Genomic DNA, 27,885 nt, shown 5'->3' with positions numbered 1-27,885 from the left:
ATGAACTATATTGTTATTATGTTTACATGTTTTGATTTTGGTAAAATGTATGTATATTTTTTGTAGTGCACTTGAAATATTAAACTGAAAGGGTTTGAAAAATGAAACCATCTTTGAATGTTGATTGTTCATTTTTTTTTCTTAAGGGGGGAGGTGTGACATTAGTGTACCTTTAAGAGATGTTTTTTTAAAATCATGATCTCTGCAGCTCTCACAGCTTCAGTGTTTCTCAGCTCACAGCCTTAGCTGATGTCATTACGGCACCGATTTGACTGGCGATGTTCTTTTATTGGTGCTTACACCGGGTTTGTTTATTTTTACCGGGATGTTTATTGCATTGATGGGACAGAAAACTGGCCTGCAGGTCAGGTGACAGGAGCTCTTTCATTTTCAGTTTGAGCTGCTGTTTAGTTTGAGTTTTAGTTTTTTAGAAGGGACAGCAAGATGAAAGAAGTGTTTCTCTCTCTTCCTGTTTTATTTGGAAATTCAGCTGGTTATCTGAAAACAAGATCTTGCCTTCCTGGGGTAGAAAATCTGCTGATGGTGGCTTGATCAGAGTCTCTCTCTGGGGTTCTGGGAAGCTGTTCTGACTTCAAACTGTTCTGAGTCTATTAAGAAAACTGCAGAATCCAACCAAAGGACTCAATTCCAGAATCGTGTGAGCATTAGACTTTGCTGTGTTGAACCCGTTTGAAGAGTTTTGTCTAAAGGAAGCTTGGTTTTGGTTGGAACACCTTAAATATATTTGTTATACATTATTGTGGTTGTTTTGTTTTTGTTTGTAATTGATAAAAGGTATTGCTAATTTTCTTTCCATACATGTTAACTATATTCTTAAATAAACTTTGTTTGATAAAAGCTCCCTAATGGGTTATTTGAATCATACCTGAGGTGAAACATATCATGCTTATCCTAGCCAAATTCAAGATGCTAAACTTATGATCCAGACGGGCTTCATAAAACACTGTGGAGTATCTGACCTGAACCATAACACAGTTGTCTTTAAAATCAGAAATAAAATTATACATATATAAGAAATAAATACTTGAAAGATTCATTCACAGAATCATAGAATTGTTCAGAAGGATGCCATTCAGCCTGTTGTATCTACACTGACTGTCCAAATGAACAATTCACTTAGTGTCATTCTCCTGCCTTCTCTCCATAACCCTGTGTTATGACCAAGCAGATATTAATTTCTGTGCAAACCCCCAAAGGAAAACTTAGTCTGCATATCACAACTCTTTTCTTTTTGTATTTTGATGATGAGTAGATTAGCTTACTGGACTCAGAAGCCACAAACTTCAGTAACACTTTTGGGATTTTAGACATTAAATTAATCATTTATTAAAGCAAGAAAATAAAAGATACAAAAGTCTGAGGACACGTACCAACCGATTCAACAACAGTTTCTTCCGTTGCCATCAGACCTTTGAATGGACCTATCTCGCCTTAAGTTGATCTTTCCCAACACCCTGGCTATGACTGTAACACTACATTCTGCATCCTCTCCTTTACTTCTCTATGAGCGATATGCTTTGTCTGTATAGTGCGCAAGAAACAATACTTTCAATTGGATACTAATACGCGACAAATCAAATAAAACCATTAATAATACCACAAGGCAAATCCACTGTTGCAGTAAAGATGGTGCATCACGTGGCCTCTCTACTGTGGAAATTCAAGCAACTTTAAAACAAAGTCCTGTGTTCTGAAAAAACAGACACTTTTTTTGGGTTGGCTGGAACCTCTTCACAGTTCTTTTTCCAGCACATAGCCACACTCCTGGAGGTCTCACATTGCCACTCCCTAAGATCTCAGCATCTCTATTTTAGTACCTGTTTGCTTTTACATCTTGATTTCATTGTCCTCAGCTATACATACATACATACATACACACACGCACCCTGTTTCACAGTAAAATACAATAAAAGCCCCAAAATATTAAAAACATCTTTCTTTACACCCTGCATATTATTCCTTTTCAGCTCGATTGAACCTACCTCCACCATTCTCTAAGGGTGCGCATTCCAGACCTTTACCAATTGTTGCATGAAAAAACTTTTCCTCATGTCAGTTCTGCACCTTTTATCAATTACTTTAACTCTGTGCCCTTTCGTTCCTAATCCTTTCATGACTGGCAAGAATTTCTCCTTATCTACTCTGTCTAGAGGATTTTCACAGTAACTTTATTGCAGTGTTAATGTAAGTCTACATACAACTAATAAATAAACGTTTTAGACTCTCATGATTTTGAATACCTCTATTAAAGCTCCTCTCAGCTTGTCTTCTCCATAGAAAACATCTGAATTGTCCATTTCTACGAATTAAACAAGTAGTTATCTATTCAAGTTATGACATTATCTGTCAAATGTCAAAACACCAACAATTCATTATTGAATTAAATATATAAATATCAAAAAGTACAAAATAAATAAGTCCAGTCTGCTTTTTTTTAAAGTGAAAGAATATTGTCAGGGAAATTGTGATGATGTGAAAATATCCAGCAAATTCAATAAATTGGAACATTCTCTGCTGGTTACATACTTTAACAAACTATTGGAAAATGTAAGCTGCTTAAAGGCAGGGATATTTTGGTTATGGTGTTCTTAGTGTATGGGTGGCACAGTAGCAAAGATGGGTGGCACGGTAGCACAGATGGGCGGCACTGTAGCACAGATGGGCGGCACGATAGCACAGTGGTTAGCACTGCTGCTTCACAGTGCCAGGGACCCGGGTTCGATTCTTGGCGTGGGTCACTGCCTGTGTGGAGTTTGCACGTTCTCCCTGTGTCTGCCTGGGTTTCCTCTGGGTGCTCCGGTTTCCCCCCACATTCTGAAAGACGTGCTGGTTAGGTGCATTGACCCGAACAGGCGCCGGATTGTGGCGACTAGGGGAATTTCACAGTAACTTCATTGCAGTGTTAATGTAAGCCTTACCTGTGACTAATAAATAAACTTTAAACTTTTGATATATTGATGAGCTGAGCAACACTGCAAATAGAGGCTTACCCAAGGCAAGCTGGTAACAACGGGGAACAGAAACTAAAGGCCAGAATTCTCTGACCTCACCTGCAGCTGGGATTCTCCAGTCCCGCTGCTGTGAACGGAGATTTTATTTTTGCCTATTTTATTGCTTTTAATAAACCTGTATTTTACTTAAAATTGTCACAAAATGTTTGGGACATCATTCTCTGGACTTCAGACCCTTCTTCACATTGTAGCAAATTGCAAAATAAATCTGAGGCCAGTTGTTTCAAGTTTCCCTTCTGGGATTTGGAATAACCCAACGTTTTCCATCAGCTGAATTCTTAACACTTCCTTGGGAGGAGCCAAGAAAAGTCAATTTGGAGACATTTCCAAACTCTAATCAGAAAAACTATTTTTGTAACCTTTAAGTTTATTTAATTCCTTCTTTCAAATTGGTGACTTATACTTGTTGGGTTTCATTGTTAGGTATTTCTCTTTAACGCTCAGTTTTTCAAACTATCTCCAAGATGGCAATATTTGTGAACTAACTAGAATTCTTGGTCAATTTCAGGAGTCTTCTAAGGATACTACTTCTTGGTCAAGGATTATCCATATTGTTATGTGGAACTGCAATCAGTAGCCAATATCTGGCGGATGACTTTGGTGTGAACACCCCAGTGCTTCAGGGTTTTATCAACTACGTTCTATTGTTCCTGGTTTACACGGGGATGTTGATGTTCAGGCAGGGTATGTAGTGAACAAAAAGAAGAATATGTTTGAAATGTTCTGAACCAGCAGAATATAATTGCAGTCCCAAAATTGCTAAAGTGCTCATTTAATTTTACTTTTAATCAGGCAATGACAATTTACTACAAATACTGAAGACAAAATGGTGGAAATATCTTCTGCTGGGGTTAATTGATGTTGAAGCTAATTATCTGGTAGTCAAAGCTTACCAGTATACAACATTAACAAGTGTTCAGGTATGTGTTCAACCTTATGAACCTGATTACTACAGTTGTCATATCCTGTATTTCCCCATGCACAGGTGGGTGGAGTTTAATAAATAATTAATCCCCCAGCTTCCACTTTTTTTCCTGAAAGCTGAGTTCTGGTCAGGTCTGGCTCCATGAATCACAGCATCCATCTGATTCCTTTCTAGGCAGTAAGCAGATTCATCCTGTCCTCACCTTCAGGGGAGCCGATGACCTAGTGGTATCATCGCTAGACTATTAATCCAGAAACTCAGCTAATGTTCTGGGGACCTGGGTTCAAATCCCGTCATGGTAGATGGTGGAATTTGAATCCAATTAAAAAATATCTGGAATTAAGAATCTACTGATGACCTTGACACCATTGTTGATTGTCAGAAAAACCCATCTGGTTCACTAGTGTCTTTTAGGGAAGGAAATCTGCCATCCTTACCTGATCTGGCCTATTTGTGACTCCAGAGCCACATCACTGTAGTTGACTCTTGACTGCCCTCCAAGGGCAACGAGGGATAGACAATAAATGCTGGCCAGACAACAATGCCCATGTCTCACAAATTAATAAAAAAAACCCAGTGCCCAGAAGGATTATTAGACAAAAATCAGGACTGGGGATCTCAGCGTATTTTCCCCTTTTTACCATGGAGTACTGAGATCAGTAGCCCCGATACTGAGCAGGGGTTGACTGTGAGACTTATCTCCCTTGCTTGGCTGAATACCCTATTATGTGGTGCAGGTATAAATTAAACCAATAATTAGAATCACTGGGGCCGATTTTGTGCCTACATCTGCTGCAAGTGTAAATGGTGACGCAGGTGCAAAATCCCACAACACTTGGGAAACAAGATTCTTGGTGGTGGGATCTTGTTTCCCCGATTTTCCCCGTCCCTTGCTGGTGACATTGTTTAAATTAAATTGACTACATTTTGATATTATTAACGGGCCACTCTGCCACATGATTCCACCCCCCACAACCGAATGTTCAAACCTTACCTCACATTGGCGAGGTTTACTCCAGATATTTAAAAACAGGATTCAGTCGAGGGGATATCGCTAAAGGGGCCATGGTAAGTATAACCCTGGGGGGGGGGAGGAGATGAACATTCCTTGGCACTGTCCCCTGACACAGGCTCGCACTGTCAACCTGACATTTTAACTGCTTTCTCAAGCTGCCCTGCCATCTTCAATGATTTGTGCACATTTAGCACCACACCACATCCCATCCCCACACTCCAAACCCTAGAGTCTCTGTTCCTGTGACCCCTTTCAAATTGGGCCCATTATTTTTAATGCCTATCCTCTTCCTTGCTACCAACATGTATCCTGTCAGATTTCTCTGCATTATATTTAGTTTACTTCCACTTGCCTGCCCATTCAACCAGCCTGTCTATATCCTCTTGAAGTCCATCACTAACCTCTTCACAGTTGACAATTCGAAGTTTTGTGCCATCAAGTTTTGCCCATACCCATGTCAAGATTATTAATATATATCAAGAGTGGTAGTCCTAGCACTGATCCACTGCATAATTCCCTCCAGTCTAAAAACACTGTTCACCACTACTAAAAAATAATGGGCCCAATTTGTGCCAATGGAGGGCTTTTCGATTCCCTTATATGTTGGCTGCCACATGTTTCATATTCTCTCTCTGTTTCTCTTAGTAATTTTTCACTTTCCCTCTGGACCTTCTTTATGCAAATTAGTTCTAATTTATTATTGACCTGACCCCTGTCACATGCATCCTTTTTTCTGCTTTATTTGTTGCCTTACCTTTCCCCCTCTGGGAAATGTACTTTTACTATACCTGAACTATCTCCCCTTTAAAAGCTGATGCATTACTGCTTTGCCTGCCAATCTTTGATTTGCCAGCACCAGATCTGTCGTCACTCCATGGAAATTGGACCTCCTCCAATTAAGTATTTTTATTCTCGATTGTTCCGTGCCCTTTTCCTTCCTATTATTTACTATCTATTTCCTATTTCTCATTTACCTACCTCTTTGAGCAAGCTATTGGTCATCTGACCTACAATCTCCTCATTTGGTTTGGTGTCATATTTTGTTTTATAATGCTCGCTTTTAAACACCTTGGGTCATTTAAATGTGTTACAGGCACTATTCAAATATAAGTTGTTGTTATTTCCAAGGCATGCTTGTAAATAGCTGACCAGGTCCTGCCTCATTACTCTCGCTATATTGGACAGTGGGAGCCAACTTTGTAAACTATTGCCCCCAAGATCTAAAAGAGTCAAATAGCAGGAATGGTGGTAATTGTCCTGAGTCTGTCTCTCCTTCTGCAAGTCCTTACACTAATGGAAAGCCGAAAACACCAGAATGAATCACAACAGAGAAATGGCTTATGTTAGCTAGCATTTCCACCAAGTAAATCTGATGGGAAAACTGTTAAACATACATGCAGCTCCCGGGAAAGGCCTGAAAGGAAAGGCCTGAAATAGGGAATAAACAAACTTTAAATTCTACACTCGTCATTGAATTTCAAATGATCGAGTCTGTGAAACAAGATGGAGAAATTTTGTGCTTCCCGGTGCCAAAGTGTACAAATAATAATTCCTGCCATTGGTTCAAATTTAATATTAATGTGAAAATTTCTAACAGACTCAATAGGTACTAGAGAGATAAATAGATTAAAATGCACTGGGCCAGAAATTCAGAAGTGCCTATTTTTGGGTGCCTCACACCCACAGAACTAACAGCCCATACTTGGTTCTGGATGTGTTAGGAACCTGGGACTTTGGGCTCTGGAACTTATTACAATGCCAAAAGCACAACGGTGGGAGCTGGCATCAGTTCAAGTCATTGTTCAGGTAAGTGATTGGGTACAATCACAGTGGTCAGACTGGGGCTCAAGTACAATTAGGGAGGGGGTGGGATGATGCTAGGAGGTCAAGACAAAATCTCCTGGGGTTCTGCACTATTTCTGTAGGCCTTGTGCGGGACTGTTGCATCAGCAAAGGATATCGTAGCGTCTTCAGTATTGTTGTGGGGTTGGGGGTGTTTTTGGAGGATGCTTGGAGGTTGTGGTTGGGGTCAATAGGAGATTACATGGACAGGGGGCTTAGAAAATGCAGTTGTGAGTGAGGTTTGAGTTCTCCAGAATGGGGACGGCGGTGATGAAGGTGCACACTAATTTTTCTTTTGTTTCCTGTTGCTTGCTTAGCGTTGGTTTCTCTGTGGCATGGGCACCATTTTGGACACAAAACAGCATCTGTTGTGCCCAAACCATGAAGCCACAGAGCTGAACTTCCAGCTCAGTCTTTCTGTAGGTAAATATAATGAATTACTTGTTAACATGTGTTTGTTGTGCACTTTCAGCTCCTCGATTGCTTTGTCATTCCAGTGGTGATGTTCCTCTCATGGTTTGTCTTACGTTCAAGATACAGAATCATCCACTTTGTGGCTGTTTTAATGTGTTTGGTGGGCGTTGGGATTATGGTTGGTGCAGATGTCCTGGCAGCAAACCACCAAGAATTAGGTAAGACCCATTGGTGCAGGAGGCCTGACTGCACCTGGAATTGTATGAAATGTTTTTGAACTGTGTTGAACAGTTTTGTATGAGCCCTAGAAAGTAAACAAAACATAAAGTGAGAAAAGGGATATTCAACACATTAACATAGTGCTGCTGTGTATAATCTACCTGAGTGCGAATTAGCTACTCCACTCCATTGCTCTCCTGAGAGAAACCTCTGCACATTTTTTCCTAAATTCCAAAACTAAATTCCGTAATATCCACACATTGGTATCACCACTATTTTAACCTCAGCTAATTGCTGTCCAGTATATCAAGAGGAGTATTCACATACAATGACACACAGGAATTGACGGTTTGGTCTATCTCGCCTGTTCTACACAATTATGTCACCCTGGGTATTACAATACATACATGCCACCCCATCCAAAAATAAATAAAATCCCAGGTCAATTTGAGGGATAAAAATTCTGGAAAATTCCTCTCCGACCAATACCTACCTTTTATGAAAGGGGATCGCCATTCATAAATAAATAAGTCCTGCTTTCACTTGAAAGAATTTAGTGAATTGGCATCATTCTGTGTGAGTTGATCTCAACTGCTCTTTGGAGCACCTGACAGATGCCAGCTTTATTACACAAGAGAGAATCAAATACAAAGGAGAAGTGAAAAGGGAAATAAGAGACGCAAAGGGATAATATGAGAACAGATTGATGGTTAACATAAAAGGGAGTCCAAAGTTGTCAGAGGTATATCAACTGTGTAAGGGTTGTTGGAGGAGCAGTGGGGCCAGTTAGGGACCAAAATGCAGAACAATTGGTGAAGGCAGAAGGCACATTTGAGGTACCAAATAAATACTTTGCATCAGTGCTTACCAAGGAAGAAAGCATTTCCAAAGATACAGTAAATAAGGAAGTTACCAGGATACTGAATAATATTGATACAGATTATAAATAGTTGAGGTCCAAGCACTGATCCCTGCAGCCACTAGTAACAGTTTGCCGACCCGAAAAATACCTATCTGTCCCTCTGCTTTCTATTATCTATGCTAATATATTACCCTGACACCATGAGTTCTTAATTTTGTGTAGTAATCTTTGATGTGGCACCTTACCAAATGCCACAGTGCTGCCGAGAAGGAAATTCCAGGACTTTGTTTCTGTGACAGTGAAGAAACAGTGATATAGTTCTAAGTCAGGATGGTGTGTAGCTTGGAAGGGCATTTACAGGTAGTGGTGTTCTATGCATCTGCTTCCCTTGTCTTTCTGGTGATAGAGGTGATTGGGAAGGTGTTAAAGGAGCCTTGGCCATCCTAAAAATCCTGGCCACAATCTACCCCTATCTCACTTAACTAAACTCGATAAGGTCACCTTTAAGTCAATGCTTCTCTAAAGTATAGAATCCCAACTCTACAAGCTTATATCGAAAATTAAGATAATTTATCCTGGGAATTAGTGCCTTTGAAACTTTTCCAAAGACTCAAGACCCGCTGAACAAAGCTGGACTCAATGGGCAGATTTTCCTGGCTCGCTGCGTTGCTCGAGTAGTGTAGCGGGCTGGGAAATGTCAGTGGGAAGTCTAAAACTGAAATCGCAACTGGCGTCTGGCTGGTTGCGACCTTCCCGGGCCATTTTTTGGGACATAATCACCCTCATGCCGGAGAACAGTGTGAGGCTGATTACAAAATGGAAATACATATTTCCATCTATTTATCAAACTTGGGACGCAATTGTCCAGGCTCGCTAAAGTTTCTGACCCTGCCGGTGGAGGTCCACACCAGCGGGGATCACATATGGTGGATATTGGCTAGTGTTTCAACATGTTTGTTGTGCACAAAACTGCTACCATTTTCATCTTAACAAAACTGCAGGCGCAGCATTTCAAAGTAATTAATGTATGGGAACGGTTTGAGGGTATTTCTGAAATCTGATAAGATGCTAAGTGTGATAATAGTATGCTATAGATATATTTTATGTTTAAGAGGAATGTTTTAAAATTCAGCTTTTTTCTACAGGCAGTCAGTATATCTGGTTGGAATGCAGCTCAGATGCTGGGAGAGCAGGATAATTACTCATTTTAGCCATGTAGTGTTTACTTAGGAGAGAGCTAATGGATTATTGTTTCTGGATGAAGATTTACGCTGGGGTTTTGATTAGGTTGATTGACAGGGTCATGTGATAATGTAGTTAATGGGAGGAGCTAGGGATATAGCAGAGAGAAAACAGCTTTCAGTTCTGGTTGAGCTTCAATTTGAAGTCAGAGGTTATCAACAAGCTGCTCTCGCTCCACAAAATCTCTGAGATAATATTTGATGATATTAATTTATTGCTATATTACCGTTATATAACTGAGTATAAAATTCAGAGTGTTTCTGTTTACACTCATTATAGCAAATATATTTATGGTTGCTAACTGTATTTAAAGTCGAACTCTAAGTTTGGAAGAGAATATTGCTTATTTGGAACTAAAACAGTGATAAGTTAGGAATTAAAGTTGTTTCTTTTCATTTTTTAAACTATTGTTCAACTGTTAATAGTTAAGATACTTCACTTTATTAGAGTTATACTGTGTTGTTAAATAAAGTTTTTTAAAAATCCCTAATTTGTCAGCAGAATTACTTCTGAATGAAAGTTCCCACCATCACATTTATGCCAAAATAGAAAAATTGTTGGGGTCTAGTCAGACTTTCTAATGTAATTTGGGATTCTGACCCAGGACTCCATCATAAGTAATTGCAAAATCTTTTTTCTTGAATTCTCTGCTAGGTAGCGTGCAATAGGGCTACTTTCTCATCCTTGACCTTATCTTGCTTTCTTAAGTTGTAATAAACCAATGCCCTCTTGAAGTAGGATGCCAAGAACTCCAAAACTGTTTCAAATGTGGCTTCATAAAAGTTAGAACAATTTGTTTCAAATTATCATCAGATTTGAAGAGAAAGCCAAAAGGAGCAGATGCAAAATTTTGGCCCTAACTGATACCTTCTGTGCAAGAACATGCAGTCCTCAACTTTACAACATTTGAGTTATGATGAACAGCACTTACAACATTTACATATTATGACGCCCATGCCAGTGAACAAGATCAAACATTCACCTGTGCGCATCAATGTTCTTTGCAGCCCATCTCCCTGACTCAGGACACTTTAACATAATGAATCTTTGTCTTTCCAAACATTTTCTTAAAATTCATATTTGATAATATTAATTTATTGCTATAGTACCTTTTCATAACTGATTGAGTACAAAATTCTGTGGTTTTTTTTGGCGAAAGTAGGGTATCAGGCCTTGGTTCAGGAGCCAATCCCCAATTTATAACATTGTTCTTGTGGGAAAATTGCTTCTGTTGACCTCGGGGTGGATTTTCCAGTTTTGGGGTGAGCATGGCTGGCAAAATCTGCCCAGAGTTTTCAGGAACCAATTGTGTCCGAGGACCGCCTGTACAGGAATTTAAAAAAACATCAGCTGATGCTGAGATAAAAGAGATGTAAACTGGGTAGTGATGAAGTTATATTTGATAAAAGATTGTATGGTTTTCATAATGAGAAATGTTGTAAGAAGTGCATCAAAGAAGGGTTGCTCTGCTCAGCAGTCCAGGGCACTGCACACCGCACCACCCACAACCACCCCTCTCCCCATAGGAGAACCATGTCTGGAAAAGATGGTGGCTGTTATTGCAAACATCTAGTTCATGGTTCATCTGTTTCAGAATATATCTTTTAATTTTAGAGTATAACTTGTAGTTTTAAGAATTAAAATTTTAACCATAGAAAATGCAGAATGAATAAACTGAGAGGTTATTACACTCAAAAGTCAGAATAGGAGATATAGAGCTATAAAACAACAGGTGGAGAAAGTTAAACAATGCATGACCTAACTAAAGCAGAAACTGAAAATGGAAACAGTAAAGGGAATCATAGAACGGAAACTTTTCCTGTTTCCAAAATAAAACTGAACCTGAAATTTGGAAACTAAAGCTGCTGAGCAAATTGTAAGGCAGTTGAGGCTAGATAAAGGGATGCAGAGTCATCCAATTTCCCAGTTTGGACCTGGTGTGGTTTGCAGTTCACTCTAAGATTGCCTAAGTAAATGATAGTTAGCTAGGCACAGCCAGCAGAGTAAAAAACTAACTTCAGCATTCACCATGTGGAACATGGGTGAGACTTAACTCAGTTTGAATTTTGTGAGGGAATGTAAGATGGAAGGTTGTCTAGTTTGAAACTAGTGACAGAATCTACAGTGATCGCCGTAGAGTTTTATGACAAAAAAAGCAACCAGTAGCTTAGCGTGGAAGTATTGGAAAAGTAACCAGAGCAAACAGGGACTAAGATATCCATAGCCAAGAGGGTAAATAAAAGTCTTACCTCTGGGATTAGCTGGAGCTGAGGAGAATTCTCCAGATGTCTGTGGTATACTGTGGTCCCAGTAGAAGTAAATAACTCTAAGATTGATATGTCTTGTAAATGTATTCATGGGGGAAGTTAGAAGTAATCCTCAGTGACTAACATAGATATGCAGTAATATATTGTTAAATCTGGGAATTAGGTGAATGTTTCTTCCTTGAATGCTTATTTTAAGGTCATTGCAATGTCCTTATCTGGCCTGGCTTGTGATTATCCCTTCTCTTTCAGTTTAACAAGGCATTTTAGGTGGAAATGTTGTGTAGTATACAGTTTGCAAAAAGATCTTGGATCATTTAATACTACTGCAAGGTGACATCTAACACTACAAAGTGACCATGATCTACTCATGCACCTAAAGCTCAGCTCTAAGATACTTTGTTCTAATACCACATGTTCGACATAGTAGCCTTATCATAGCTAAGTTTAGTTCTGCATTTAGTTCTTGCAAGTGTTACTAACCATGACTGCAGAGAGCAATGTTGATGTCTTGGGAACCAATCTTCCAATCTTCCCTCTTGTTCAAACAAGCCAGGCTGGGAAGATTCCATCAACAAATAGCTGGTCCTTTGGGTATCTTACCTTGGGAGTAAATCAAGGTAACTGGTGCTTATTTGGGTCCATTCGAAAGTCTGACAGCAGCAGGGAAGAAACTGTTCATGAATCAGTTGGTACATCTTCTCGGACTTTTGTATCTTTTTCTTGACGGAAGGAGGTGGAAGAGAGTTTGTCTGGGGTGCGTGGGGTCCTTAATTATGCTGGTTGCTTTTCTGAAGCAGCGGGAAGTGTAGACAGAGTCAGTGGAGGTTGGTTTGTGTGATGGACTGTGCTACGTTCACGACGCCTTGCAGTTTCTTGCGGTCTTAGTCAGAGCAGGAGACGTACCAAGATGTAAGTTGTCACACGATGCTGGGAAAAGGACAGACTACATGCTGTTTCCTGATCCCTTTCATATCTTGGTAATATAAGAAATCTAGAGCACAAAATAACCATTTAGCAAATCAAATATAGTGCATCCAGTGTTAGTGTGTCATTGTATTATCATAAACTTGCCTTTCATTCTTCAGGGAACATTAGTTTCCTCCTCTGATTTCTCTGATAGTGTAATGAATGTCCCTATACGCTTCAATACCACTTCTTACCAGGTTGTGAATCAGCTTCTTTCCAAAAGTGCTGGTTGATTGATGCTGAATCAATTACTTTCTATGGATATTTGTGCTATCTATTTACCAACATGCTTCAAATATTTTTATTTGCTCAAATAAGAAAGTTGCTGTGTATTCTCAAAGTACAGTTCATAATTATTAAGAAAAGTAATGTTATTGATGCTTTGAATTTTTCTTAAGTGGATTTGGCGTTTTATTTTTAAATAGGTAACAACAAGTTGCTGGGGGACCTTTTTGTCCTGGGAGGTGCTATACTTTATGGAGTTTCTAATGTGTGTGAAGAATTCATTGTGAAAAACTTTAGCAGAGAAGAGTTCCTGGGAATGCTCGGCTTATTTGCAACCTTCTTTAGCGGTATACAGTTGTAAGGCAATGATTTTTTTCTATATTGTTACTTTCTGATTTGTGTCGAAATTGGGGAGGGGGTGGTATGGGGAACTGGGGACTCTGTGCAGAGGTAGCACAAGAGGTTGCCGGGTCGGGAGGGAGTGCTGGAAGGAAAGGACCGCCTCGTTGCTGTGGGACTTTGTCCCGGCTGTGAAAAAAAAACAGTTCTCCAGCACTCACCCCTCACACTCCCACTCCCCCCCCCGCCCACATAATCCCCATTCCTTACCTATCCTAATTCATGCCACTTCATGCCCCTACTCACCCCCATGGCCCTTCATACCCTTTATGCCAACCTATGCCCCTCCACCTGCCACCATTGCAGTCCATAGCCCCATGCCAAATTAGTGCCAACTCATGCCCACCCATGCACCCCCCCACCCCCCAGCCATCACGCTGTGTTCTTACAGCATCCATTACAACTTTACTATGGGCAGACTTCAGGAACCTTGTTCAGATTAAATGAAGTCCTTAAATGTCGATTGGTGAACTCACTATTTTAAAAACTCTCATATAAAACCACACAGTTCACTACATTTAACTTCCTTAAGCACTTAGTCCCTTGTAACAACAAACAATTATATACATATTCCCACTTCCAAGACTTTATAAACACTATTAATCAAACTGTAAACTGACAGGCACCCCACTGTGAAAATTATAGGTTGTGAAATCAGGCATGCAGCTCTAACCCTCAGGCTGATGTTAGTGGACAGAATGAAAATTGATTTTTTTTAAACAGCAGACAAAATTTGAAATTTAAATTCCTTGACAGTTTAACATTCCCTTAGACAATCCCCTTTGTCAGTTCCAGTGAACCTTTTCTTTATCCATTTATGGGATGTGTGCATCGCTGGCTAGGCCAACATTTATTGCCAGTTGACAGTTCCAATTAGTTTATTTTTTGCACACATTCATGTCTATCTTTGACTATCCAAAAAGGCACCTTATTTCTTCCATAGGGTATCAAACCCGGGTCCCTGGAGCTGTGAGGCAGCAGTGCTAACCAGTGTGCCACCATGCCGCCCAGCGATTCACTTTAAAACTGTAATAACATGCTACCATTACCATGAATGGAATAAAATCAATAGAGAAGGTATGGAAAGAAATAATCAAGAATATGGCAGGAAAAAGAGAATGAAACAGATTGTATTGTGAAAAAAGTGCTATGAATGATCTTGTATCCTTAGTATTAATCTTAAAATTCAGACTTTTTATTTTCTTCTGTTGTAGAAGCATCCTGGAACATAATGCAATTGCAAACATTAATTGGAACTGGCAAGTCGGTAAGCATCAATTCAACAACAACAGCTTACAATTATGTAGTGCTTTTAATACAGTTAAAGGTCCCAACGCACTTAGGATCAACACAAAACATTTTTTGACACTGAGCCACAAAAAGATATCAGGATAGAGGATCAAAAGCTTGTCTGAGAGAAAAAGTTTTAATGAGGATGTTAAAGGTAGAGAGATGGAAAAGTTTTGGGAGGTAAAGCTAGACCTTAAGGCCAAGGCAGCTGAAGGTGTGTCTGCCAATGTTGGAGTGATTAAAATCAGGGATGAGCAAGAAGCCAGAATTGGAGGAATGCAGAGATCTTTAAGGCTTGTAGAGCTGGAGGTGGTCCCAGAGGTAGGGAGGGCTGAGACCTTGGTGGAATTTGAAAACAATTAAGGAAAAACCAGCAAAATGTGGAAATGAATGCAACAACAATCAAGACTTGATGTTACAAATATAATAAAACGACAAAACCAAAGGCTTTGTATCTGAAATAAAAGCAAAATAGTGTGGATACTGGAATCTGAAACACAAAAACAGAAAATGCTGGAAAATCTCAGCAGGTCTGACAGCATCTGTGGGGAGAGAATAGAGCCAACGTTTCGAGTCTAGATGACAAAGGGTCATCTAGACTTGAAATGTTGGCTCTATTCTCTCTCCACAGATGCTGTCAGACCTGCTGAGATTTTTCAGCATTTTCTGTTTTTGCTTTGTATCTGAACGCGTGTAGCATTCATAACAAAGTAAACAAATTGAAAGCACAAATTGAGGTAAATAAATATGATCTGATAGCCAGAGACGTGGCTGCAGGATAACGAGATTTGGATCCCAAATACTGAGGAGTATGTGACATTCAAGAAGAATAGGAAGCTGGGTGAAGATGTAGGGATGGCAGTGGCAGGGATGGCAGTGTTGATCCAGGATGGCATTGTTAGAGATGACCTTGATTCAGGAGATCAGGGTGTAGAATTTCTTTGGGTGGCGATGAGGAAGAGCAGAGGAAAGAAGTCACAAGTGGGAATGGTCTACCGGTCCCTAACAGTAACCACAATGTAGGACAAAGTATATAAGAAGAAATATTGAGTACTTGTGATAAAGGGATGGCAATAATCATGGCCGACTTTAATCTACGTATAAACCGGAAGAATCAGATAGTAGTAGTCTGGATGATGAGTTCATAGAATGCTTTTGAGATTGTTTCTTAGAACAGCCCATTCTGGAACCAACTTTGGTATTATGTAATGTGATAGGATTAATTCATGATCTCAGAGTAAAGATAACCCTATGTAACAGCAACCACAATATGATTGAATTTTACATCCAAGAAGAAGAGTGGGTCCGAGACTAGTATTTTAAATGAAAGGGCAACTATATGAACACGAAAGCTGAGCTAGCTGAAGTGAACTGGGTTACTGTAAGATCAATGGAGAAGTTGTGGCAGATATTTAAGGCACATAGAATAATCAGAATAATAGAAATATATTTCTCTAGGGGAGGTTGATGGCGTAGTGATATTGTCACTGGACTAGTAATCCAACGGCCCATATTTAAATCCCACCATAGCAGATAGTGAAATCTGAATTCAATACATATCTGGAATTAAGTCTAATGATGACCCATGAAATCCATCTGGTTTACTAATGTCCTTTAGAGAGATTAAATCTCAAGTATGCAGGTATAGCATGTAATCAAGAAGGCTAATTAAATGCTATCCTTTATTACAAGTGGAATTGAATATAAAAGAAAGGATGTTATGCTTCAGTTATCAGCTATACACAGCATTGGTGTCGAATACTATGTGCAATTTAGTTCTCTATTTAAGGAAGGATGTAAATGTGCTGGAGGTGATTCAGAGGAGGTTTACTAGCTTGATATCTGCAATAAGCAGGGTGTCTTATGAGGATAGGTTGGACAGGCTGGACTTGTTTCCACTGGAATTTAGAAGAGTGAAGGGTGACTTGATTGAAGTATATAAGTTCCTGAATGGTCTTGACAAGGTGGACGTGAAAAGGATAGTTCCTCTTGTGGGTGAGTCTGGAACTAGGGAACACTTTTAAAATTAGGAGTTACCTTTATAGGACAGAGATGAGGAGAATTTCATTCTCTCAGAGGATTGTGCGAGTTTGGAACTCTCTGCCTCAGATGGCAGTGGAAGTGGGGTCATTTAATATTTCTAAGGCAGAGGAAGGCAGATTTTGTTAGGCAAAGGAAGCAAAGGTTATTGGGGCAGGTGGGAACGTGGAACTCAAAACACAAACAAATCAGCCATGACCTTACTGAATGATGGAGCAGGCTCGGGTGGCTAAAAGGCCTGGATCTGCTTCTAATTCATATGTTCATAAAACCCTTTGCCTAGAGTAGGCAGAGTGTGTTTCTGCCAAATGGAATCAGAGTGTAAAGTTCCTACCAAGATCACCGTTACTTATCCTGCTATAATGTCATTATCACAACAAATTCCATGAATTTGTACAGCTCAATTAGGGTGTCTCCAACGTCCCATAGAATCATAGAATCCCCACAGTACAGAAAGAGGCCATTCGGCCCATCGAATCTGCACCGACCACAATCCCACCCATATCCCCATATATTTACCCACTAATCCTTCTAACTTACGCATCTCAGGCCACTAAGGGCAATTTTTAGCATGGCCAATCAGCCTAACCCGCACATCTTTGGACTGTAGTATGACACTTCTAGTATGACAGCAACAAACACTTTAAGGGATACTGCTGCTTCCCTAAGTGTCAAGATGCATGAAATAAATGTTTTTTGTTGAGAACTCCAAGTAGAGCAATACCATCAGTAGCAATATGGATGCAACCACGGAGACATATATGTTCTAGGAATTATCAAGTTAAGGACATTTGCCTGACAAAACAGGCCAACAATGTGATTTTCCCATCACTGGATTATACACAATTTCCCCAGTCATTAGAGAGATCCAAAAGTCACCAGACATCCTTGGACCATGAAATTCAAAAGTATGTGGTTAGATTTCAGATTGGGGTTCATTCCATAATAAAGAAAGGGCAGATTTCATAGAATTGGAAGCCTTGTATGACAGGACAGAACTGTTTCTTGACCCAGTTCAAGAACTAAATGGGATGCATGTCCTTCAATCACTTTTTACCTTCTACCAGCTAATTGTTACAAGAACACACAAGAAATAGAAGCAAGAGTGGGCTTCCCAGCCCTTCAAGCCTGCCCCGCCATTCAATATGATCATGGCTGATCTATGTTGGCCTCAACTCCTTTTCTGCACCATTTCCCCACAGCCCTCTATTCCTCAATCTCTCAAATATTTATCCACCTCCACTTTGAATACTTTTAATAATGAAGCTCTAACCACCCTTTGGGGCGGAGGATTCCAGAGATTCACCACCCTCTGCAAGAAGAAATTTCTACTTGTCACCTGCCTGTGATCAACATTCTCAAAACAATTGGTTCTTATTTTGGAGAAGTGACTGTTGTACTTGAGTAACAACATTTAGATTCCTGATGTGTCATATTCCCTGTTGGCAGCTTGTAAACAACAATCAATTTGATAACTTGTCTCATTAATAGCTAACCATCCCACATTTATTGATTCATACACTGGTTAGGGTGTTTGGCAAGCCTTTTTTGCTGTGAACACAGAACCAAAGCCAGTCAGATATTTAAAAGAGAAATCTTCAAGGATTAAGAGGTTATAAATATTGGATGAAAGTTGAATTCATCCTGTCAAGCAAGATGATCTACTTATGTGGGGTAGCATGGCATTTGTAATGCAAAAGATAAGTTTAATTGATTGAATTTGTTGAGTCTAAAAATTGTCTGGAAAGTAGCATTAAATATAAATAGAACACCAGGTACCATGGAAGTAAAAATGCACTGTTTGATCTTGATGCTTCCTTTGGTGGAGCAGTAAGGGGATAATGGCTGAAAAATCAATACGAGAAACCCTAAACGTGGTGTTTTGCATTGGCAAATGTAATGCATAACAATGGTAATTTTATGAGCCTTATCTACTGACAAATTGGAAATTCACAGCATATTGCCCAAGATGTCCTTTATTTTTATTCTTTCGTGCGATGTGGCATCGCTGGCTCAGCCAGCATTTTTATCGCCTATCCCTAAATGCCCATGAGAAGATGGTGGTGACCTGCCTTATTGAACTGCTTCTGCTCATGGTGTAGGTACACCCACAGTGCCATTAGAGAGGAAGCTCCAGGATTTTGACCCAACGACAGTGAAGGAATGGCAATATATTTCCATGGTGTGTGATTTGGAGGGAAACTTGCTGGTGGTGGTGTTCCCATGCAGTTGCTGCCCTTGTCCTTCTAGGTGGTAGAGATTGCAGGTTTACAAAATGCTGTCAAAGGAGCCTTGGAAAGTTGCTGCAGTGTTGATGGTACACATTGCTGCCACTGTGCAACAGTAGCTGGAGGGAGTGGATGTTGAAGGTGATGGATGGGGTCCCAATCAAAGGGGGCTACTTTGTACTGTACTGGTGTCAAGCTTCTTGAGTGTTGTTGGAACTGCATTCAACCAGGCATGTGGACAGTAATTCATCACATTCCTGACTTATGCCTAATTGTAGATGGTGCACAGGGCTTTGTGGAATTAGGAGGTGTGACTGTCTGCAAATTCCTCAGCCTCTGCCTGTTTTTGTAGCCACAGTATTTATATGGCTTGGCCAGTTCAATTTCTGGTAAATGGTAACCCCCAGGATGTTGATAGTGGGGGATGCAGTGATGGTAATGCCATTGACTGTCATGGGGAGATGGTTGGATTCTCTCGTTTTGACCATTAACTGTCTGAAATCACAACTAAATTTTTTAATGTGATATGCAAAAATTGGTGTTAAAAGTGTTTTGTACTTTCCCTACAAGGCCAGCAGTATTTTGTCATGGTATGAAGACTGCTATAATATTGAGTCATTTCAATTTGAACCATTGGATAATCATATCATCTGATTGAAACTGTAATGACTACACAGACTCTCACCAACTTTGCTAATAAGAGAACACATTAATGGTTGTTTTGAAATGAGGAAGAACGTGGAAAATTGGGAAAGAATCTATCAAAAAACTGTTACATGATTGCATCTAGTCTGACTACACAAGATATATCATTATGACAGTTTCAAGATTCGATTTCAATATCCTCTTTCCCTTTACAGTACTATTGTTCACTGCATTTGCTGTTTGCATGTTTGGCTGGTATAGTTTCCTGCCAGTTGTGATTAAGCTCAGCAATGCCACCTCGGTCAATCTTGCAATCCTGACTGCCGACTTCTACAGCCTCTTCCTAGGGATTTTCCTGTTCCATTACAAGGTAAGTAATCATCCAAAATGCAACTCAATCAGTAAATTCATTGGTGGACTTAGGAGGATATTCTGCATTGAATTTTCTTTCATTTTGGTTGTATTACATATTCCTCTGTTATTCGTACCTTGGAGATCCTCTTGAATTGGTCTTTCTCAGATATGTGTCAGTTGTGCTCGGAGGCTACCCGTTCCAATGTTTTGATTGATCTTAGCTGGCCACTAGCAGATCCATTGATAACTTCTTCTGTGAGCTTTTGCACTTTTCTGCAAGGACCTGTCCTCTGCAGGCAAAAGGAACATGCCCAGGCTTTGCACCTTCTTTGAATTAAACAGGAGCCTGGGGGGAAACAGTTCCCTAATACATTCTCCATGGCAACACCTCAACCAACCAAAATTGACTTTGCCAACCAATCAGCATTCTTTTTTATGTGGAATAAATTGTTACTTCCTTTGAAATTTGGCATTTTTGCATCTGTCCGAATGAGGACAAGATAAAAATGTCTCTTTTTACCAGTAATTTCTGGTGCGTTGTTAGTTTCTGCGCGTTCCACTTACAGATTTGTTCATTGAGGCTTTACCATCCCACCCATGCACCCACCACCGTGCAAAGAAGGTATAATGGTAACAATGACCATTAACCTGGTGTTGTGCGACTTCTTAAAGAAGGTCTAAGTAACAAATAAGCTGATAAAATGCAGCTTCTTTTTTTTTATTTTCCTCAAAAGGAATTTTCGAGAGTGGTTATGAAGTTTATTTCCTTCAATGCTGTTTTGCTCAAAAATGTTCTCCTCAGTGACTGTATGAGCTGGCATTATTTCATCATCACTGGTACTGTGTTTGTGGAATAACAAAGTTCAGAAACAAGAGTTGGAATTATGATACATTGGGCCCGATTTCACCATTGCGTCGCATCCATTTTCGGGAGCAAAAACATGGTAAAATTGGGTGTGAGGCCGTTAACGCGATCCGCGCCCGCATCCGCGCAGATGGCCACTTTACTGACGCCCAGGAATGGTCGCGATTCGATTCGTGCACGAAACGGGCGCAACAGCGATTTAAATGTATTTGCATGCATGTAAATTGAATTAATGAACAGCCCGCCCAACTTTATCAGCATTTCCCCCTTTACCGCCGCGTTCGCCAATCCAAAATTGCGCCAAAATGGACCTGCTGAATAAAAGTCTGAGTTGGGCGCTCCATCTGCTGAAGAGGTAATTTCAGCGCTTCCAACGGCTCCCTGACTCAGATCGATGGTGATGGTAGTGGCGGGGGGCGGGGGGGGGGGGGGGGGGGGGGGGGGAGAGGCAGGTCAGATCATTCTCGGGTGAGGGGGGGGGAGGGAGGAGGGAGGCCCGATCGTTGTCTGGTGGGGGGGGGGGGGGGGGAAGGCAGATCGTTGTCTGGTTGGGGGGGCGGGGGGAGGGAGGCAGGTCTGATCATTCTCTAGTGAGGTGGGGGAGGGAGGAGGAGGTGGGTCAGATGTACCTCTTGGGGGGGGGGGGGGGGGGGGGGGGGGCGGAGAGAGGGGAGTGAGGCCAGATCATTCTTGGGAGAGGGGGGGAGTGAGGCCAGATCATTCTCAGTGGGGGGGGAGGGGGGGGGTGGCGCGTGGGTATGAAGCCACATCATTCTCTGGGGGAGGGGGGGAGACCAGATCATTTTCTCGGGGGTGGGGGGTGGAGTGAGGCCAGATCGTTCTCTGGTTTTGGGGGGGGAGGAGGGAGGCGGGTAAGATGCATCTCTGGTGGGGGGGTGGGTGAGGGGGGAGGCACGATCGCTCACTGGTGGGGGGGGGGGGAGGGTGAGGGGGAAGCCAGATGGATCTCTGGGGGGGATACGGGGGGGGACCGCTGCCACTCTGCGGGCGATCGGTGGGGGGGAAGAGGGCAGGGTGTGGCAATTGGTCTGGGTAGCGGGGGGGGGGGGGGAATGGATAAGGGGGACAGTGATGTCTGTGGGGACCATCGCTACCGCTTTTCGCTCCCGGGCCGCTTTCTCCACTTTTTGTGGCCCGGGAGCAATCTGACACAGGCGCGCTTTTTCAAATTATTTTTTTCTAACTGCGCATGCGCAGTTCAGAGCTCCAATCGTTTCGGGCGCGCTAAGCCCCACCCACAGCGTGATTCAGACCTGCGATTTATTTTCAGGCTAAGTGCGTATCAGGGCGCCTGGAAGCAGATTTCCAAGTCGGATCTGAATTGCGCCCAGATTCAGCACTTAGAATGAAAATGGTAAAATCAGGCTCATTGTACTTGTAATTTAAAGCAATTATACTGAGATTCAGTTTCACAGTAACCTCCGAAATATCAATAGATGCGCAACATCAGATGTTTAAAAATCTAAATGTACTGGGAAGCATGCCTACATAAAATGTAAACTTTCAGTACTTACAATAAAAGGGATGGGATATTTTGCATGCCTGCAGCTTAGTCTATGATAAACCTTGTCCTGCTGCAATCAGTCTAACTTTTTAATTGTATCGGCCATTGGCCTATACTCAGTTCCTTTCAAGCTGTCAATTTTTTGGGAGTTCCATCCGCAATTTTTGGGACAATGTCAGTTTGCATTAGTTTTCTAGTTTCGCATGTCTGTGATATCAAACCTAATTAGTGTAGGCATGGAGTAATTTATTCAAATCCACGGTAATGTCCTTTGCCTAATAACATGTATTGGTATTCAGGAAACATCTTCCTTTGATGATCTAAGTTCAGTGATATAGTCATAGGGTTTAATAATTTTAACCACGCATCAGAGAACTTAAAACATGAAGAGTCATAACAGAAAGAGAAGGTCAGTTTGGTAGAAATAACCAGCCTACCTCACCGGTTGTGTCTGATCCACTGTCCTGCACTCTCCTCACAATGCTGCTTCTTTCTCTGTTATGAATATTTATCATTTTTTTTCCTAAGAAGATACAATGGTCTTTGGCCCAACCACTCCATTTCCAAGGTATCCATGCTCTGACATTGCCTTGTGTGCAGGAATCTCTCCTAACATCTGTCCTCACCTGTAATAATAATTTTAAACTAATGATTCCTCATAACTGACCCCCCCAACCAAAGTAAACAGTGCTTGCCTAATTCCTCTCAAAATATACAGAATCTTTACAGTGCAGGAGGCGGCCATTCAGCCCATTGAGTCTGCAATGGCTCTCTGAAAGAGCAATCTACCTTGTCCCACTCCCCTGTTTTGTACATTAATACATCATCTCACAATTATGCTTTTCAAATAGTTGTCACCCCACCACCATTTCACTCACCAGTCAATGGAATTCATTAACACTTTTGCTTGTGTTCACCAGGATGTTGCCTGGTTGCCTGGTATGGAGGGGCTTAGTTATGAGGAGAGATTGGGTAAACTGGGGTTGTTCTCCCTGGAAAGACGGAGGATGAGGGGAGACTTAATAGAGGTGTATAAAATTATGAAAGGCATAGATAGGGTGAACGGTGGGAAGCTTTTCCCCAGGTCGGTGGTGACGTTCACGAGGGGTCATAGGTTCAAGGTGAAGGGGGGGAGGTTTAACACAGATATCAGAAGGACATATTTTACACAGAGGGTGGTGGGGGCCTGGAATGCGCTGCCAGGCAAGGTGATGGAGGCGGACACACTGGGAACGTTTAAGACTTATCTAGACAGCCATATGAACGGAGTGGGAATGGAGGGAAACAAAAGAATGGTCTAGTTTGGACCAGGGAGCGGCACGGGCTTGGAGGGCCGAAGGGCCTGTTCCTGTGCTGTATTGTTCTTTGTTGTCAACCAAACCTCCTCCATCAGCAATTATTCCCTGTATCCAGGTCTAAGCCATCTGCACATACTGAGAACAAAAGGTAGCCCTGCACTGACCCTTCCAACCTTTCTCCAATTTGAGCCACACCTATTTACCTTATCGATTTGTTTCTTGTCTGCCAACTAATGTTTCCTCTTTTACCATAGACCTGAATTTTTACACTAAGATTCCTGTGAGACAGCTTCTTAAATGCCTTTTGAAAATCCACACATGCACTCTTTCCATTTAGTCAATCAATGTATGTTTCAAAAGGTCACCCACCATGAGTTTTCATTAACAAACCTGTCGACTGTCTTTGAATTAACCCTTGTATTTCTAATTTCCTCATCCATTTTAACTCAAATTACAGATCTAAAGAGAACCCCAGATATTACATTGTGTGGTCAATAGTAACTCGAGTTATCCTTTTCACTCTTTTTGAACAACAGTTATTACCTCCTTCAGGAGAAACCAAATGATCTCAATTTGAAATTTAAATCAGTAAATTTGGATTTCCTGTACTCTGGGAATCCATTCCATCAGCCACAACAGCTCATCAACTTGCAATCTATTGACAATAACCTCTTCAGAGCACCTGAAGCTCGTCCCTCCAAGGTTTTGCTTAAATTGGCATTATTTAAATTGTCAGTCTACCATCTGACATTTCAGACACTTAAAATAACATGTACCCAGGGAATACTTAGCAAAGCAACAAGCAAGGCACTAGGCAATGAGGCATTTTGAATATACTGTGTCGCGGAACAACTGAACACTCCATCTGCTGATTTCCTGATTATGACTGTGCTGAATTGGAGCAGTGCTAAATATAGAGTAGGTATCTTCCTGGTAGTCATCTCTGGTTCACTCTCAAGAGTTTACCACTGCTGGCTCATGAATAGTAATGGAGGGAGCATCACTTGCAATAGATTGGGAAAGCAAAAGCAGAGAAAAACCAGAGGGTAAGCAAAGAGAGACAAAAATATTTTTTTTAAGAGGTTGGCTTTAATAAGTGATCATTTGATCAGTGACATTTAAATTCATACATATTCGGGGGAGGTGGTGGTGCAAAGATATTGTCACTGGACTAGTAATCCAGAGACCTATGGTAATGCTTTGGGGACCTTGGTTCAAATCACACCATGGCATGCAGTTGTTCCTAGGCCCAATTGGCAATAGTATTGGAAATTACATATTACAAAGCACAACATTGCAAGTTCGTAAGTCTCCAGTAACAGCTTTCAGGCTATTTTCTTGGTTGGATAATTACAGAATGGTGCAAAGGTTAGTGTCTCCCAATAGCAGTGTGTAGGAGGATGCTATGGAAACCAAAAGAAAAATATTGAGTCACTATTGTGACTAACATTAGCTACTTTCTGTGGGCCTAACATGCTACTCTTACATCAACCAGTCAACTAAAATGAACGGTTAACATTTATGTTCTCTTTTGTATCTTTTTTTTAAGATCACAGATAAAGGGTAATTCTATGAACAGTTCCCAGCTGTGTTCATCTGTGGGTGGATGGTATTGCACAATAATCACCAAATCAAACACTTATAATTAATCGTTCTCTTGTACCTATATTAAAAAAATCATATGCTGAAAGATACCTCAGACCACAAACTGCAAATAAATAAATTTATAGATTTAAGAAATTCGATTTGAGCCCATGTGGAGAAAAACTTATTTCATATTGGTTTTGGAATTCAGATAGAGGAATTGCTGTTTGGGTGGTACACAATTTGAGTATCACTGAAAAAAGACACATGTCGAAACTTTTCATCCTGCACTCATCAGGACAATTTCACAAGCATACCAAATGTAAAGGGAATAATAATTTATACTTCATGAGAAGAGAGTGCTGATTGGGTGGCAAAAGGACTCTGATTGGTAGTAGCGATGCCACGTAGAATGCACTAGTTAACTGACGACTGACAGTTAACTGCAAAGCTTTGTTTAAATTCAAACCAGGCAGGTTGACTCTGATTGGCAAGGTGATGCCCTGGGGAGTGAACTAAAGAATGCTGTCACCAATTTTGTTCAGTTGCAATCATAGAATCCATACAGTGCAGAAGGAGGCCATTCGACCCATTGAGTCTGCACCGACTCTCTGAAACAGCATCTTATTTGGGAACTGCCCTCCACCCTATCACCATAGCACTGCACATTTACCAATCCACCTAACCTGCACATGTTTGGGCTGTGGGAGGAAACTGGAGCACTCCTAGGAAACCCATGCAAACACGGGGAGAATGTGCAAACTCCACACACACTGTTATCCAAGGCCAGAATTGAACCTGGGTCCCTGGCGCTGTGAGGCAGCAGTGCTAGCCACAGTGCCACTGTGCTGCCCCAAATGCGTGTACATATTCTTTCTGTCTGCAAGGAATAGAACTGGGAGTAATAATATATTTAAGTTTTAGCACACGTAAGTGCTGCGAGCCTAACCAATAATCTAAATTGGTTGTTAGTGTAATTCTGAACACATTCAGAATTGTTGAGCAAACGTTGTCCAATCATGGAATCAGATCTAATGTTGGACACTGTGTTTGAGTTTTACAAGCATGGGCTGCTTGGGTACGGTTAGTACCTTGATGAGAGCATTCGAAGGTGCATTCTGTTTGGTATGGTCTGTCAGTTCTCAGAACTTATGTTTACGTACCTAGCATTACTCTGGCACTGAAATTCATATATCACATTACTCATTTGTGATGGCAGAACGTCTTTTTAGCTTAACAGCAGCATCCTGTTAATAGCGAACACCATTTTGGTGTTTCGCTCACAACCAATTTAAGATTATCAGTCGGGTTTGCAGTGTGACACACTATGTGCTAGATGCTACATATATTAAGACACAAACCCCTGTTCGTTGCAGACAGAAAGAACATGGACACACATTGCGCCTATTTCAACTGAACAAAACAGGTGACAGCCATTCTCTGATTTATTCATCAAGACAATGCTTTGACCAATCAGAGTCAACCTGCCTGGTTTGAATTTAAACATAACTAGGCACTTAACTGCCAGTCAGCAGTGAACTTGTCCATTCTCCATGACAACACCTCAGCCAATCAGAGTCCATTTGCCAACCAATCAGCACTCTCTTCTCATAAAGTATAAATTGTTGTTCCTTTTACAAGTAGTATTCTTGCAAATGCCCTGATGAGTGTAAGACAAAAAGCTTTGACATGCCTCTTATTTCAGTGATTATCAGATACAGGGAATTCAGATTTGCATCTCTTTGCTAACAGATTGAAAAATAGTTTGAGGTAGTTGAGAGTTTTAAGTCATTATGCTTCACTTATACTGAATTAATATGAAACTTTTGAAAAATCTTTGAATAGTTGTGCCTTCAATTCTTTCCTTGTTATTAGTTTTCAGCATTGTACATCCTGGCGTTTGTGATCATTATGATTGGATTTATTCTCTATAATTCCACTCCATCACACACAGCTGAAGATCTGGTTCAGCATCAAACTGCGTCCAGTGGATTAGATAACCTTGTTCGAGTAAATTACATCAATACGCAAGAACCTACTATCCACATTATCTCTAGTGACTACCCTGTGGTGACAGCTGTACAGCTGTAAGAACTCTTTATACCTCCTAATGTTTTAAAATACGTTTTGTTTCTTTACATGCTAAAACAATAAAATATCTTAATAATGAACAGATTTCTTATTTTAATAAACACCAAGGCAACAATTCTTCTTTAAGTTGTGCAAACATAGTTTCATTACAGAAAACCATTTGTGCTGAGGTTCAAAAGCCACTTTCCATGTAAATGCTTGTGCCATTAATTGGTTACATGGGGGTCTCAGCTATTAGTTTGACTTTAGACAGAATGTATGCAGTTATGCTGTCTGCCGAGTGTTGATCAGAGGCAGATGGTGGTTATGGAGTCAGTCAGGGTGATCAACTCTGTGGGAAACAAAGTAAGGGACACTTCGACTGAGGTCGGCTAGACGTGAATTTGAGCACATGTTAACAATGCCACAGACCTGGTAAGGCCTTGGGTGGGGGAAAGAGGGTACGGAAACTGTAGACTTGGGGGAACACGTAGCCTCAGTGTGGCAAGATTGAGTAAGTCCAAACTGTGTTCTCGCAAATGCTCCCTGCATAAAATACTTTAATTATGATCTGCCTT

At 40.9% G+C, this 27,885-nt stretch overlaps 1 protein-coding gene across 1 annotated transcript; it reads left to right on the top strand.

Annotated features, from left to right (window-relative positions):
- LOC144499459 (solute carrier family 35 member F2-like) lies at window positions 1-27,328 on the top strand. The gene is made up of 8 exons (XM_078221446.1): window positions 1-40; window positions 3,522-3,716; window positions 3,825-3,952; window positions 7,287-7,446; window positions 13,210-13,366; window positions 14,623-14,675; window positions 19,827-19,981; window positions 27,113-27,328. Exons 1-8 carry the CDS (start codon window positions 1-3, stop codon window positions 27,326-27,328), a joined length of 1,104 nt encoding a protein of 367 aa, XP_078077572.1.
- Window positions 27,329-27,885: the final 557 nt, after the last annotated feature.

The sequence above is a fragment of the Mustelus asterias genome, chromosome 10 (genome assembly GCF_964213995.1).
Source record: "Mustelus asterias chromosome 10, sMusAst1.hap1.1, whole genome shotgun sequence".
Taxonomy (NCBI): domain Eukaryota; kingdom Metazoa; phylum Chordata; class Chondrichthyes; order Carcharhiniformes; family Triakidae; genus Mustelus; species Mustelus asterias.
The sequence above is the reverse complement of the archived record's forward strand: the minus strand, read 5'-3'. Positions and strand labels throughout refer to the sequence as shown.

Excerpts from the sequence above, each read along its gene's own strand:
- LOC144499459 (XM_078221446.1), top strand. The coding sequence starts at position 1 with ATGAACTATATTGTTATTATGTTTACATGTTTTGATTTTG. Across the intron at positions 3,717-3,824 it reads GATGTTGATGTTCAGGCAGG|GCAATGACAATTTACTACAA; the intron begins GTATGTAGTGAA and ends ACTTTTAATCAG. Across the intron at positions 7,447-13,209 it reads AGCAAACCACCAAGAATTAG|GTAACAACAAGTTGCTGGGG; the intron begins GTAAGACCCATT and ends ATTTTTAAATAG.